The following is a 17,651-nucleotide window of genomic DNA, read 5'->3' on the forward strand; positions in this document are numbered from 1 at the left end:
TTATTATTATTATTTAGGCTGCTCCCTTTAGGGGTCGCCACAGCGGATCACCCATCTCCATACTGCTCTGTCCTCTACATCTGCCTCTTGCAAACCAACAACATGCATGTCTTCCTTCACCACATCCATAAAACTCCTCCTTGGCCTTGTTCCTTTCCTCCTTCCTGGTGGCTCCATCTTTAGAATTCTTCTACTTATATACCACATGTCCCTCCTCTGCACATGTCCAAACCATCTCAATCTTGCTTCCCTCGCCTCCAAACCATAAATGATAAATAAATAAATATAATATACTGTATATATACACAATATACAGTATGAGATATGTACAATGTATGTACATAGTGTATAAACATTGATGCCTTTTGTTACATGCATGTTAAACTTGTAACAAAAAAATTGCTTCACAACTCAAGAATAAAATGAAAAAATTAAATATGTTTTGCTGATGAATTGCATTTGTGGTAAAAGGGAAAATAAATACATTTCAGACTAAACTGTTACTACAACTAATAGATTAATAACCACTTCCTATTGCTGCTAGTGTTCTGTGCAGTGTCTTGGACTCTGCTAGAAATAAATGCCGTTTATAAATAGAGGCCTGAGCCGAATTGGGTGATAGTGTGCTAGTACAGTGTCTCTGCCACACTCCCTGAGGTGATAGCACAGAAGAGCTTTGACCAGATTAACATACTCACACTCTCTGCCAGCTGGCCCTCTGGGAGCCACACACTCTCTTACACTCCACACTCCAGTTGAGAAACGAGGCACCAACATGGCACTGACACCATTTCTCCAGAGTTAGCAGCTCTGACTGCCAAACCAGCCTCGCAAAATAAAGTTGTAAATGAAGTTGTTGCATTCGTTGTTATATAAAAATTGCCGCTGTCTGAAATCTCATCCTCACTTACAGGTTTACTTTTTTTCTGCTAGACTTTTCTGGAGCCCTTTATATAGGAAGCAGCAGCAAAACCGGTGCCGGATTGAATTCTGATTGAACACTTATTAGGTAGTGTTGTGGAAACACCTCAACAATGCTAGCTTTGCAAATCATGTAAGTGTTGCTGAATACGTATTGGGAAAGGGGCCATGTATTGGCCTAGCATCCCATTTAGGTCACTGTCACACTCATTTGATTTTTACACTCACCACTGGGAAAAGTACTGTATGGATGCTGTTTTCAAGGAAGCAGTTCAGAGATCTGTTCATTGGTTCCCTTGAAAAAAAATAGTCTGGAGTTCACTTCAATTAAAAAGCAGCACAGTCCACAATCTGACCCAAGATTGGTCAAAATGGTCACTTTTGTGAGGCCAGAGAAATGATTATTACTGTTATTAATATCTGTTTAAGACATTTGTAGCACTGGATGACTGTAATTTGTTAACCTTTGAGGAGCTAGCAGTTATAGTGAGAGCACTGATGCCTCATGGTATGCATTCAAAATTAACCATACTTTGCCAAAACCACAATCCAACATTCTTTAGCAGTTTATGAAAATGAACGAACGAATAAACATGATATCAAATTGCCGCATCCTGAATACGATTTTGGATTATTTAATCAATTTGTGCTACAACCAAAAAAGGGATTTTTGATTACAGTTTCTGTACTTCAAGGGCGCTTTGAATGCTAAACACCCGAGAAATCCTCATGTATGATATGGTATATGATATTCAAAAAGTGATACTTGATTTATACGGCCTGTTTTATTTGATTTTGTTCAACAGGCCCTATGGGAGAGGGTGGAGAAGTAGCGATTCCTGCAGACACCAAGCAGAAATCCAGCAGTAAAGAGGACGTGATTCCTGTTGCCGAACCTCACAAACCTCCAAAGGTACATTCAGATTTTTTTCACACCACCAATATAACTGTTTTGTTCTTTTATTTTTCTATTGCTTGTCTCTAAAGTGTTTGTCTTTTATTTAAACATCATAGTGGAGATAAAGGTGGTGAGGTTCTTTTTGTGTTTTTTAGACCTATAATAATTGTACAATTTCTTACAAGTTACTTTAGACACACTGTGTGTCACAGCGTTGTCATGCAATCTTGCTAATTAATTAATTAATTAATTATTATTTTAATTAGCGCTAGTCCCAGAGCTGCAAAGCTCTCCTACTTTAGCTTGAAGGCCAGCTGCAAATTATTCGAAATACAGTATGTAATAAAAGCCTGATGTCAGGCACAGACACAGCTACAGTTACAAGAAGTGCTTTATTTTTAGCATTTCCAAATTGTCAAACAATAGTGAAGGGTCAGGCGAATAACAAATACAGTAACCAGGGCAAAATCTAAATCAAAACTGGAATACAAAATAAAAAATTTGATAAAGACAAACAGGAAAACAAGTATTTAATATGTGTAATATGTCTAATATGTCTGTATATGAGTAATATTTTGCATTTATTAAGTGTGTGTGATTATTTTATGTTAGTGTGTTTGTGCACGAGTCAAGTTACTCTTGATTAGAAATTCAGGAAGCATGAGCGTGATGACGACTGTGTGTTCTGGAAAATGTAGACTGTAGGCTGTGATGTATTCTAGGTAATAAAGTCAGACATAGACTATGACATTGGCATGAGACATTGTATTCATTTATTAATTGTATTTTCCATATTTTGTTAACTATTTTGACATTTCACCTGAAAGTAATTTTTTGCTTATAGTATAATTAAAAAAAATTTTTTAAAGGGCTTGGCTAAAAGAGAGCGACTCATTGTGACATTTCCTGTGGGTGGAGATTATTTCATTCCAACACTCTCATCTACATCTTTGTGCTTTGTGTCTGATGTAAATGTTTGTCAAACCTACTTTAATGAGATCAATGATTATCAGGATGCATCAATGCACTGTATTGGAGGTCAAGCGGGGAGAAGTTTGTCGCCATAGCAGATCATTCGTCTTCACACACCCCCCCTGTCCCCCCTGCCTCTTTCAACCCTACTACCTGCATGTCCTCCCTCACCACATCCATAAACCGATCCTTGGTCCTCCTCTTTTTCTCCTTCCTGGTGGCTCCATCCTCAGCATTCTCCTACCGATATACCCCATGTCCCTCCTTTGCATATGTCAAAACCATCTCAATCTCGCCTCCCTCACCTTGTCTCCAAAACGTCCTACATGCGCTGTCTCTCTGATAAACTCATTTCTAATCCTGTCCATCCTCGTCACTCCCAACGAAAACCTCAACATCTTCAGCTCTGCTACCTCCAGCTACACTTCCTGTCTTTTACTCAATGCCACTGTCTCTAAACCATACAACATCACAAGTCTCACCACAGTCATATAGACTTTTCCTTTCATTCTTGCAGATACTCTTCTATCACAAATCACTGCATATTTGTCTAAATGTAGAACTTCTAAAACTGCTGCCCGATCTGAAACCGCTCAAGGCCATTTTCATTGTCTAAAATAGGTTCACTTTGGTTTTGTGACTGCTGTCTGGATGCCTTGGAAGTAGTGTGCTTCAAATAAAGCACCTTTAAACATATAACAGCAACTAAAGTTCTAAAAATTTATTCTCCCAAAAATAATGGTGTAATTAATCAATTGATTGAATGAATGAACATTACCTGCCTACCATCAGATTAATACAACCATGTGTACGAATTTTATACACTATTGTCCATCGGGTTTATTAGCATGATGAAGTCATCAGTCAGGTTTTAAAGAAGCATTTATTAAAGCTGCTTTTCTCATAAAACTCAGATGAGCTTTAAACTTCTTTACAGCACTCCGTCGATATGCATTTAAACACAACGCGATGAGCAAGAACTATGGCATAAGAGACACAAGACACTCTGTGATATACAGATAACATACTGACATCTGGTTGAGGGTGGGGGTTTATAAAAATTAAAGCATCTGACTTGTGAAAATGATCGAAATACACAGTATCTTTGAACACAGAGGCATGAAAAAAAAGGCTGGAGTTTCTTAATAAAGGGCTACTCATGAGGAATATGTCTTTTCAGCAGAGAGGATGGGGTGAGTTATTTGATAGAAAGCGAAAAGCCTGTCAGTGGTTTCATTACAGCGTTCAAAAAAATTATAAAGTGCTCATTTAAAAAATCCAATAATGCGGGTTTGTAGGAGTTATTATATTGCATGCGGCTTGTGCTTTTTCATGTTCTGGCTAAAGGATAAAATACATATTTTAAGAGAAAGCACTTGGGCTCAATTCTTTTCTCCTCTCGCTCTCTCTCTCTCTCTCTCTCTCTCTCTCTCTCTCTCTCTCTCTCTCTCTCTCTCTCTCTCATTCTCTCTCTCTTTCTCTCACACACAAACACACACATACACACACAAAGCATAACTCTGCATGAGCTCCGAATCCTTTGATCGCCTTTTGTTTATTTTCCCTTCGTTTATTACAAGAATCTTTCCCGATAGTAGTGCTTAGCGGTGAATTATTTAGGCTGCCAAAAGAGCCTGAAAGAGCCCCGGAGTGAAGAGAAGAGCTGAAAGAGCATGTCCGGGCCGTTCTTTTAGAAATGTGGAGCAGGGAAATGGGGAAGATAGGAGCACAAGCCTTTGCTGACACTTGCAGTCTGTCACAGGAACACATAGCTACGCTGTCCCGAAGCTGTCAGTGCCTTCAGCTTTCGACTGTCTCACTACGTTTTCTACATCATTTACTTTTTCTTCTTCTCTCTTCCCCCCCCCCCCTTCTCTTCCATTATTATCTTCTGTTACTCTTCTTCTTCTTCTTCTTTCGGCTGCTCCCATTAGGGGTCGCCACAGCGGATCATCCGTCTCCATACCACCCTGTCCTCTATATCTGCCTCTTTTACACCAACTACCTGCATGTCTTCCCTCACCACATCCATGAACCTCCTCCTTGGCCTTCCTCTTTTCCTCCTACCTGGTGGCTCCATCTTCAGCATTTTTCTACCAATATAATTCATGTCCCTTCTCTGCACATGTCCAAACCATCTCAATCTCGCCTCCCTCACCTTGTCACCAAAACATCCTACATGTGCTGTCCCTCTAATAAACTCATTTCTAATCTTGTCCATCCTCGTCACTCCCAATGAAAACCTTAACATCTTCAGCTCTGCTACCTCCAGCTCCACCTCCTGTCTTTTACTCAATGCCACTGTCTCTAATCCATACAACATCGCAGGTCTCACCACAGTCCTATAAACTTTCCCTTTCATTCTTGCAGATACTCTTCTATCACAAATCACTCCTGTCACTCTTCTCCACCCACTCCACCCTGCCTGCACTCTTTTCTTTACTTCCCTAACACACTCTCCATTACTTTGCACTGTTGACCCCAGGTACCTGAACTCCTCCACCTTCTCCACCTCTTCTCCCTGCAACCGCATCACTCCACTGCCCTCCCTCTCATTCACACACATGTACTCTGTCTTACTCCTACTGACTTTCATTCCCCTTCTCTCCAGCGCATATCTCCACCTCTCCAGGCTCTTCTCAACCTGCTCTCTACTCTCACCACAAATCACAATATCATCTGCAAACATCATAGTCCAGGGAGACTCCTGTCTGACCTCATCCGTCAACCTGTCCATCACCACTGCAAACAGGAAAGGGCTCAGGGCCGATCCTTGATGCAGTCCAACCTTCACCCTGAACCAGTCTGTCGTACCTACTGCACACTTTACTGCCGTCACACTGTCCTCATACATGTCCTGCACCACCCTCACATACTTCTCTGACACACCTGACTTCCTCATACAATACCACAACTCCTCTCTCGGCACCCTGTCGTACGCTTTCTCTAAATCCACAAATACACAATGCAGCTCCTTCTGTCCTTCTCTATACTTCTCCATCAACATCCTTAAAGCAAATAAGGCATCTGTGGTGCTCTTCCTCGGCATGAAACCATACTGTTGCTCACAGATGGTCACCTCTTCTCTCAACCTGGCTTCCACTACTCTTTCCCATAACTTCATGGTGTGACTGATCAACTTAATTCCCCTGTAGTTACTGCAGGTCTGCACATCTCCCTTATGCTTAAAGATCGGTACCAGCACACTCCTTCTCCATTCCTCAGGCATCCTCTCCCCTTCCAGAATCCTGTTAAACAATCTGGTTAAAAACTCCACTGCCATCTCTCCTAAACATCTCAACGCTTCTACCGGTATGTCATCTGGTCCAACCGACTTTCCATTCTTCATCCTCTTAATCGCTGCTCTCACTTCCTCCTTACTAATCCTATCTACATCCTGCTTCACCAACTCCACATCCTCCAACCTTCTCTCTCTCTGATTTTCCTTATTCATCAGCTGCTCAAAATACTCCCTCCATCTTCTCAACACACTCTCCTCACTAGTCAACACATTTCCCTCTCCATCCTTTATTGCTCTAACTTGCAGTACATCCTTCCCAGCTCGGTCCCTCTGCTTGGCCAATCGGTATAAATCCTTTTCTCCTTCCTTAGTGTCCAACCTCTTATACAGTTCCTCATATGCCTTTTCCTTGGCTTTCGCCACATCCCTTTTAACCTGCTGCCGCATCTCCTTGTACTCCTGCCTACTTTTCTCATCACTCTGTCGATCCCACTTCTGTTTTGCCAACCTCTTTCCCCTAATGCTCTCCTGCACTTCCTCATTCCACCACCACGTCTCCTTGTCTTGCTTTCTATTTCCAGATGTTACACCAAGTACTTTTCTAGCTGCCTCCCTCATCACTCCTGCAGTAGTTGCCCAATCCTCCGGCACCTCTTCACCACCACCGAGCCCCTGTCTGACCTCTTCCCTGAACCTCACACTACACTCTTCCTCCTTCAGTTTCCACCATCTTATTCTTCTTTCAAACCTTACTTTCCTCCTCTTCTTCTTCGCCTCCAAAACCATCCTACAGACCACCATCCGATGCTGTCTAGCTACACTGTCCCCCGCCAACACCTTACAGTCTCCAATCTCCTTCAGGTTGCATCTCCTACACAGAAGATAATCCACCTGTGTGCACCTTCCTCCACTCTTATACGTCACCCTATGATCCTCCTTCTTCTTAAAATACGTGTTCACCACTGCCATTTCCATCCTTTTAGCAAAATCTACCACCATCTGCCCTTCCACATTCCTCTCCTTAAAACCATACCTACCCATCACCTCCTCATCACCTCTGTTCCCTTCACCTACATGCCCATTAAAGTCTGCCCCAATCACCAATCGTTCTTTCCTAGGTACACCATCTACCACTTCATCTAATTCACTCCAGAATCTTTCTTTCTCCTCCATCTCACAGCCAACTTGTGGAGCATAGGCACTGATGACATTTATCATCATCCCTTCAACTTCCACCTTCACGATCATCACCCTATCAGAAACTCTCTTCACCTCCACTACACTCTTACTGTACGCTTCCTTCAGAATCACCCCTACACCATTTCTCTTCCCATCCACACCATGATAAAACAGTTTAAACCCACCTCCAATGTTCCTGGCCTTACTCCCGTTCCACTTGGTCTCCTGAACACACAACACATCTACCTTTCTCCTCTCCATCATATCAGCTATCTCTCTCCCTTTACCCGTCATAGTACCAACATTTAAAGTACCAACCCGAACCTCTACTCTCCTACACTGCTCCTTTTCCTGCCGTCTCTGTAGACGTCTTCCTCCTCTCCTTCTCCTCCTTCGGCCAACAGTAGCCCAATTTCCACCGGTACCCTGTCGGCTAACGATACCTGTGGCGGTCGTTGTTAACCCGGGCCTCGACCGATCCGGTATGAAATTCTCATTTGTGATCCGCATATTTGATTTGGCACATGTTTTACGCTGGATGCCCTTCCTAACGCAACCCTCCCCATTTACCCGGGCTTGGGACCGGCACTAAGAGTACACTGGCTTGTGCCCCCCTAATGGCTGGGTTTATCTTCTGTTACTCTTAGTTGCACAAATAGATTCTCTTTTTCTGTCTTGTCTGTCCATCCAGTGCATGGTGAAATTAAATTGATGGTGTTTTGTTTTCTTTCTCTCTCTCTCTCTCTCTCTCTGTCTCTTTTTCTACCAGGATGGCTCCAACTCTCAGTGTGGCTCAGAGCCCCCTACTCCCTCAGCCTTGACCCCCAGCCCAGCAAGTCTGTCCTCCTATCATGGAGATGACAGTGACAGCATCAGCAGTCCTGCATGGCCCAAAACTCCCTCCAGTCCAGTAAGTATCACTCCAGCTTGTGTGGGTGGAAGTGCAGTTTAATGCCAAATGCACACGCAGTCATTTTATTCCTGATTCTCCTGTTCTTGACAAATGTTTGCCCCAAGGCTCCGAGCCACACTTGTTTTATTTTTTTAGACCAGCTACTGTTATATTGCTTAGGCTTAGTGTATGTATACTGGATTTCACTCTGAAGAGCTATTGGGGATAGATAATGAACATGGACAATCTGAGGAAAAAGGCCTGAGAGAAACCAGATGCAAAAGGGAACCGGTCCAGTGTAATTCCCTGTCTGTGTAGTCTATGGTTAAATAGTGCAATTGTGTAATTAAACTTGTGTAGTTGAAGGTCTTGAGTGCAAAACTGCTTGCATCATTTTCAAATTGCTAGGCTGTTTTTGGATGCAGTAGCATTACATTTTCTCTTCACTTGAACTAGGAGACCTAAAACCTGTTCCAGCATGACGATGACCGTGTGTACAATGCCAGCTCCATTAAGATATGCTTAACATGGTTTGAAGTGAAAGATCTTAATTGGCCTGCTATAGAGCTCTGATCTCAACCATATTGAACAACTTTGGAATACGATGGAGCTGACTTCACCCCAGGCCTCCTTCACCCTACATCAGTACTTTATTTTACTTTTAGCCGAATGAGCACAAATCTCCACAAGCACACTTCAAAATTTATTGGGGATTTTTCAGAAGAGTGGAGGTTATTATAAGAGCAAATTGGGAATAAACGTGGAATGAGGTGTTCAAAATGCACATAGAAATCAGGTCAGGTGTCCACAAACCTTTGTTTATATATAGTATCTTTAGATCTATCTATCTATCTATCTATCTGTCTGTCTGTCTGTCTGTCTGTCTGTCTGTCTGTCTGTCTGTCTGTCTGTCTGTCTGTCTGTCTGTCCGTCCGTCCGTCCGTCCGTCCGTCCGTATGTCTGTCCATCCGTCTGTTTGTCTCACTCAAGATGCTGAAGCAGTTTTGAAGGCTTCATTAACTCTTTCACTAATGTATCACAGAATATCACATCCAATACACATCGAGTTTGGAGCATGTGAACTGCCTGTAGAGATGAAACTGCATAACTGCATATTAGAGTCATCATATTTTTGCATAAATGCTGCTTTTATTTTTTTGTGTCTATTTCCCTTGTCACTAGCTGTTTCTCTGTTCTAACCATTACATTGTCTTTGCCTACTTTCACCAAAGCAAGAAACTAAAGAACTAAAGAAACTTTCGAAGGATGTTTGTTTAACACTAAGTAGATGATGTTGCAAGTATGGAATAATGTTTTGTGAAGTTGCAGCATATGAAATTTTAGAGTGGTTCTTAAAGGGGATAATACACAATAAATAATACACAGTCATATATATATATATATATATATAAAATGAAAATAGTTTGCCCCTTCCTGATTTCAACATGCAGTTTTTAAATGAAGGTTTTATTATTTATTATCATTATTGAGGGAAAACAAAATCCAAAACTACATGGCCCAACAGGTTGCAAGAACGTTCTGTACACACACACACACACACACACACACACACACACACACACACACACACACACACATATATATATATATATATATATATATATATATATATATATATATATATATATATATATATATATATATATAAAATATACATATAGATATATATACATACATACACAGACATTTTCCCCAGAGCGTTCTTGCAACCTGTTGAATCTCTTCCATGGCTTGGTACAGTACTGGGTTGTTTCCTAGTGTTTAGGGAGAAATTTTATGTTGACACCTTTCACTATTTTTCAGGTGTTGTAAAGAAAAATTTTGGGCTCATGAGGAAGTTCTGAAAATGTTCAGAAAAAAAAACAATACACCTTGATCCTAAAGAAAATTGACTTAATTGCCACAAAATTAATGGAATAGAAGTGAACAGCTGTTTATTGTTCTTAACTTCTGTTCCATGAGCATCAATGAAAACCAAATTGGTCACTGGAAAAGATTACTGTAATGTTTTCATACATTAATATTGCCGTGAGTAATTCGTTTCTATTTGAAATGTTGCTCCTCTAAAACATAAGCTGTGGCCAAAGTAAATTTCAACATGAATTTCTCTCCCAATGCAATTTTAAATGTGAGATTTGGTTTGCCTTTGTCTTTCGATGTAAACAAATCCAGTAACTATTATTTAAACACAGCTGCATTAAATGAACCATCAACTTTCCCTGCTTTGCTGCGCGATCTTGATTACTTTTCATTAAAACGTAATAACGGAGCACGTACAGCATATCAATCACACTGCTGATTACATTAACTCGTTGCTGCTTTATTTTCCGTTAGTTTCAAATGATTTTTAATTAAATACAACATTCAGAATATAAGTTGAAGGACGAGCACTTTAAATTATCGTGCTCTTGTCAATGCTGTCTGCCGAGTGAGAGTTCTTTTAGCTATACAGTCCAACAGTTTCATATACAATTCAAATGCAAAATGAATACGTTTCTAGGTTGCTTTTATTTGAACGCAAAATAAGCGAAGCAAATAAGTAAAATGGAAAAAAGGTTTGTATATTTGTTTGGAATAAATGCTGTAAGTTTCACACTTAACCTGTTTTTAACCACATGTCCTTGAAACATTGATAAGTTGCTCTCAGAAATTAAAGCAGACTGCAAAAGTTATGTATGAAGAAATGGGGGTAATGTAATAAATGGAAAAATGGACAATCAAGAAATGATTTTCTTGTAGCCTAATGCTCTAATTGTCATTTTTCATTTGCTGTATGGAAATGTTTTGAGTCCTTGAGTAAATTTTTTTAATTTTTTTAAATGGACAATAAAACATAGTCATGAAGTCAGATATTCACACTGCACCCCGCAACATTGTTTATCTGTAATAAATGGACATTTGGTGCAACCCAGATGAGGATGGGTTCCTTCTTGAGTCTGGTTCCTCTCGAGGTTTCTTCTTAATGCCATCTCGGGGAGTTTTTCCTTGCCACAGTCGCCACTGGCTCGCTCATCAGGGACAAACTTACACTTATAAAGAACATCTTATTCATTTTTATCACCACATTATCTGTGTAAAGCTGCTTTGAGACAATGTTCATTGTTAAAAGCGCTTTACAAATAAAAGTGAATTGAATGGAATAAAGAAATCGGACATCTACAGCTTTTTTGCCACAAAGTAAATGGAAGTAAACCCTTGTTTCTTTTTTTGTAACTTCTGTATATTGTGAAAATTCTTCCATCTCTGGAATTGTGATTGTAGAACATAAGAACAGATGTGGCTTCATGGTGTCCCAACCATATTCATTCATTTCTATTATCATGACCACGGATTAGAGTTTTTTTTTAATAGAAAATGCCATATTGAGCTTAAAATATGCACAAAATAACTTTTTTATAAAAGTGTAACCTCATAACCTTTTTTTTTTTTTTTTTTTTTTAAATGGGTCCAATTTCTTGCTTACAATGAATAACATTCTGAACACCTGGCTTTAGGAAGATATGATGTTAGCTGATAGCTGCTAAAGTTGGGTTTTGGGAGTATTTTTCTATCATACGGAGAAGAATCACGCAGACGCTTTAAAAAACAAAAAGAAATATTTCTAGTTAAATGCAAAGTTTGGTTTTATTTATATGCTAGGTTTTCTAGTAAAAAAGTAGGCTGTCGTATGTAAAGGATGTTATTAATGTGAAAAATTATTATTTGCTTTTATCTGACTAAGGAGCAAAATTATAAAAATATATATTTTCTGTTCAGAACAAAGCAAAATGAATATTATTTTCATCCTGATTATGACACTTTGTTTAAGCCTTTTTTTTTTTTCAACTAAGCAATTAAGGGCCTTGCTCAGGGGCCCTTAGTAGTAGTTTGGTGGTACTAGCAGTTGAACTCATGACTTTCTGATACAAAGTCCAATACTATTGAGATAAACACACACACACACACACACACACACACACACACACACACACACACACACACACACACACACACACTCTGACACACACACACTTTCTCTTATATAGTGTATTTTTTCTTATGCAGTGTATACAAGGCTTTATGCAAAGTTTGCTGCTGAAATGATCACTTCTATAAAATGTCAGATTGTTCTATTGTTATAAGTGTACAAATTTGAGAAATCATTTAAATGAATGTCCTCACACCCCTTAAATATCTCTAACTCAGACCCCCTGTAATGACTGAGTGTAAGGTCCACCAGAAAATAAGCGTCCTCTGATTAAAAAGAATCTTAGAATTCTTGCAGCTCATTTCTTGCTACAGTACATTTTAATCATAGATCGTCATAACGTATGGATATCCTTTCTTATAATGTTCTTTTAATAGTTCTATAATGACAATTTGAATCATTCTCGGTCTTTGTCCCACCACTTCCAGAAGTCAAGCTCTGGCAGCACGACGAATGACAAGGTTTCTTGGCTTTACGAAATGGGAAGCGAGCCAGAGAGAAAGAGCTGGGTGGAGCGCTATCTGACCTTCATGGAGGACAGGGGGACACCGGTTCCTCATCTTCCTGCTGTGGGCAAGAAGCAGCTGGATCTGTGCAAGTTCTACATGGCCGTAAAGGAGCTAGGTGGCTTGGCCATGGTAAACGCTTAACAGACGATCTTTATTCTTATAGTGATGTGTTTCTTTTCTGTTAGCAATTATATATTTTATATATGTAATTCTTGTCTTGGTATCATCTCTGTGGCAGGTGAATAAGAATAAGAAATGGCGCGAGCTCTCCTCCACACTCGGTTTAGGCATGTCCAGTAACTCTGCTAGTTCTCTGAAGAAGCACTACATCCAGTATCTGTTTGCCTATGAGTGTAAGGTGGAGCGAGGAGAGGAGCCCCCGCCTGACTTCTGCCCTACTGCTGAGGTCAAGAAACAAGGCAAGACTGAGCCGCCGTCTCCCGGTGAGTGCTACAGAGAGTTGAGAAAGCTACTAGGTTGACATGAAATGACATGAGGTTGGGTATTTTTTGCATTTCTTAGTACTCTTTTAACAATTTTTTCTGGAGCTGAAAACTTGTGGAGTGCATGAAAATATTGCTTTATTTTAGCTTGTGAAACTAGCCATCGGTATGGATCTGTATCAATGCCCATCAATCGTCAAAACCGATTAATCAGCAGACCTCTAATGTTTACAGTGAATTAAATGGCAGATTGTCTTTACAGACAGAGCAAAACATTTCCGGTCTCATGTAATCAATATGAATCAAATATGCAATCAAATATATACATTTGTGCTGCTAAGATTCATAGATGCCGTACGGAAGGAATTTTAATTTTGAGCTTTTTTTATCATTTTAACCACAACTGTAGTTTTTTTCAAGAAATACTAAAACTGTGCAGCATCATACTGACAACATGCCTAAACATTTTGATGATCTTGTTTGTGAACATTGACAAAGAGACTTTTCATTCTGATGGGAATGAGATGTTCATTGACACAAATACTTACTTTTGCGGCTTTTGCAAGAAATTCAATGTATCGTGCTGTTTGTACACATTGTTTTGAGAATGCACTTACTGGTCTGCAAATATTAAGGATGATTCAAGAAATACTCCAAAGCAGCTGCGAAAAACTGTAATTCATTTCATCTATCTTTCATTCATTCATTCATTCATTCATTCATTCATTCATTCACTCCTTTGGAATGCGGAATTGTATGGAATTTTTCCTTTTAAGAGTTGTTTTTAAATAACGCAAAAGAATCCATATCGCTAGACTGTCGTAATAATGTTAAAAATGACAGGAAGTGGCAGCTATTTCACGCATTCGCAGAACAAAATCCTGTTTCCGGTACGGATCGAGTAGCCACAGTGACGGTCACTGCACTTAAACTTAACTTAATATGTTTGTGAAGGAACTCAGATTTTAACCATGTTTTGCAGGATAACAAAGATTGAATTCGGTACACATGTGCACTGTACCGTAAGTCCTGTACCGAAATGGCTTGGTAGGAATATGTGCATTGTTAAACAATTAAAATCTACCAAATCTTTTTGAAAATGGGCAAAGATGGAAAGTAAAACAATAACTCTTTGTGTGAGTAATTATTGAGTCATACATGTACTAAAATAACTTTAAGGAGCAAGTTGACATATTACATTGAGGTTTTAAACTCCCAGCTCCGGTGCCGCAGCAACGTATGCCGACTCAGCAGTTTTATTATATCTATTATTGAATATCGAACGTTAGGATCAGCTCCTGGGTTTTCTGTTTGGTTCACTGAACAGTGAAATGGGATGTGCTGGAGCTTTATCTGAGCCGTCGGATTCATAGCCAGGCTTAAAAACACACTCTTTGGTCTTTGGTCATTCAGTTTCATGCCTCGTGCATGCATATGAGCAGCCGACAGGCAATGATGTCACTGTTACGGTTGCCTAGCAGCCGCGCAAGAGTAGGGGAGGAGTGCTGGGATTCCCCCAAGCAAGATTAATGGGGATTGCATTTTGGGATATAAACAAACATGACCTCCAGTCAACCTCAATTTAGCAGCCCAGCAAAAATGGAGCATTTTTTTTTTTTTTTTTTTTTTCGCTCGCACCCAGTCATCTCTGAGTCATTATCATTATTTTTTCCATCATCATCTTCATCATTATCATCATTGTGTCTCACTCTTTGTTTCTCACACACACACAGACACACACCCTCTGTAGTGGTAATCTGAAGGGGGACTGGAGTTTATATGGGGTCAGAGTTCCCGAGTGAGTCAGACAGAAAATGACAAAGGAATTTCTGTGATATTAACCTTGCGTAACCCTACAGTTGTTTACTTTGAGAGAAATCCACGTGTGTCCGTGGGCAGGCGAGCAGAGATATTGTCCAGGGACAAATCAGGAGTGCTGTAGATTCTTTACTTTTTTTTTTCTGCTTTGGTGTCTCATGACACAGTAAAAAAAAACACCCTGGTGTTGAATTAAGTCTTACAGCTCTGAATTAACAACTTCATTGTTCCTCTGTGTCCAGCTGAGGCTCATACGAGCAGCCGCATGGCGATTGTTTAACCGTTCGGAAGCTTTTATTTTTGCTATGACTTAAAAGTTTAACAAGCTAAAAATGCTTTCTTTATTACCGTCTCTGTGAGCGTTATGTATGTCATCAGGATTGCATTGTGTTACAGGAGTGCATTATAGAAAGTTTAAAAAGAAATGCTGGTATATGAAATAATCCATGCCAAGAGGGTATGATATTGCACTGTGTGAAGCTTTAACAATACCAATATATCCTTTTATACCACTGTGATTACAAGATTTCATTTAGTTTATTTTAGTTTAGTTTCATTTAGTTTTTTCCTTTCATCTGAAGGCAGTAAGGCAGAAATTTTATTGTGTTGCTGCAAACTGAGAAAGTCCTCTGGAATGAAGACGGGTTATATAGAGCTGACACCAGAGACCATGTGGACCAACATTTTAAAACAAACAAAACAATAACTTTTATAAACCTGTCATTTACATTACAGCCAGAAGTACCGATCAACACATTCTGATCCTGCTATTACAGTTTTTTTTTTCAGTCGCTTTGGAGCATTTCTCGAATCATCCTTAAGATTTGCAAATCAGTAAGTGCATTCTCAAAACAATGTGAACAAACAGCACAATGCATTGGATTTCTTGCAAAAGCCTGTTTTTTTCTCAAAATCCCCAGTACTTCTTTCAAAATTAAGTTTTTGTGTCAATGAACATCTCATTGCCATCAAGATACCAAGTCCTTTTTATCATTGTTTACGAACAAGATAGTCAAAATGTTTAGTCATTTTTTCAATATTGCTTTATTTTAGTATTTCCTGATGTAAACTATGTTTTGCATTACAAGTATTGAAAATGCACGAGGCTGAATTGGCAACTATGAATTTAAACAGCACAAATTTACACATTACTGTATGTGGGATATTGATTGTAAGAGACTGGACAGGATTAATTTTTTCAATTTTTCTTTACTGATGGACTGTCAAAAAAATTACAATATAATGTCATTGTGATAGAAGATAAAAAGACACAAATTTAAATTCCAAAAGGTAAACACAGGAAACACTTTTTAGGCAGAACTGCACATGCAATCTGTCTCTACCCCCTGACGTCCCAGTCTGTCGGGCCTCAGATTTTCATCCACATCACAACAGATATCATCCATTGCAATACTATTTTGAGGTTATGATTGACAACATGGTCCACAATAGTGGCTCTTATTTCATCTGAAATGTGTCCATGTCTCTGGCCTCTTTTTCCTCTTCCTCTATTTTGCCTCCTTACCCTTCCAGCATGCTTCCTTATTCTTGGCTCTCGACTATCTTCATTTCCTAGTTGTTTATCCATTTTCAGCAATTGTAAGTCTGTGTTTTGCTCTTTTTATATACACTCGCCAATTGAAGGTTCACGAGATTCCGCCTTGACCTATTTTAGAGAACTAGTTGAAATATTGGTTGATCTGAAAGTGAACACGCCTCTTCATTAGTGACATTCAAGGTTCATCTGCACAATTCATCAAGACACATTTACCAAAAAAGTTGAATAGAACTGTAAAGAAGAAGAGCTTGACAAATTTTGACAACTGGTTTAACCATTATGCATTTAATGACTTGTGCAATGACCTGATGCTGAGATGTTTTGGGGGTTGAGACTATTCAGGTGAAACTAGTATAATATATTTTGAACAACATGACATAAACAACTGATAATGTATGAAAACGCAGACACTTGTACACAATCGATTGAATGATGTACCAAAGCATTTGCAATTTGATCAAAGCAACGAGAAATGTTCGTATGATGAGCACAAATGAATAAATGATGTGGAGTTTGAACAAGTAGTTTTGAGAATTTCATTTCTGATCTGAGAAATGCTCCTAAGCGACTTAGAAAAACTGTAAACACAATTAAGCACGCTGTTAAACAGATAATCGTTATCACAGGGTGGTGCTACACTAGATATTCAAAAGTATGTGGACATCTAACTTTTCCAGACATATGTTGGTCTTTCCCAAAAAGCTGAAGACACAATTGTATTGGATGTCTTTAAATGTGGTAGCATGCAATTTTCCATATACTTGAACTTGGAGACCCAAAACTGTCCCAGCATGACAATACCCCAGTGTACAAAGCTCGCTCCATGAGTATATGGTTTACAGGTGTTGGAGAAGGAGATCTTCAGTGACCTGCTATAGAGATCTGACCTCCACCCTATTATAGTTTTTCTCAGCTGCTTTGGAGCATCATCCTTAATTATTTGTAAACCAGTAAATGCATTTACAAAACATATGTGTACAAACAGCACAATACATTGGATTTCTTGCAAAAGCGTGTACTTTTCTCAAAATCCTTAGTAAGTAAGTATTTGTGTCAATTAGCATCTCATTCCCATCAGAATGAAAAGACACTTTGTCATTGTTCACAAACAAGATCATCAAAATGTTTAGGCATGTTGTCAGCATGACGGTGCACAATTTCAGTATTTTTTTATATAAACTACAGTTTGGATTACAGTGATTGAAAATGCACAAAGTTGAATGTCTTCTGTT

At 39.2% G+C, this 17,651-nt stretch overlaps 1 protein-coding gene across 1 annotated transcript in view; it reads left to right on the plus strand.

Annotated features, from left to right (window-relative positions):
- Positions 1–17,651, plus strand: part of LOC310727766 (AT-rich interactive domain-containing protein 1B-like) — a 225,311-nt gene that overhangs the window by 196,134 nt on the left and 11,526 nt on the right. The window contains exons 10-13 of the mRNA XM_083544510.1: positions 1,728–1,834; positions 7,981–8,121; positions 12,520–12,729; positions 12,839–13,043. Of these exons, the coding sequence (XP_083400636.1) occupies positions 1,728–1,834; positions 7,981–8,121; positions 12,520–12,729; positions 12,839–13,043 (663 nt within the window). The remainder of the gene's footprint in view (positions 1–1,727; positions 1,835–7,980; positions 8,122–12,519; positions 12,730–12,838; positions 13,044–17,651) is intronic.

Source organism: Silurus aristotelis, assembly GCF_946808225.1.
Source record: "Silurus aristotelis genome assembly, chromosome: 6".
Lineage (NCBI taxonomy): Eukaryota > Metazoa > Chordata > Actinopteri > Siluriformes > Siluridae > Silurus > Silurus aristotelis.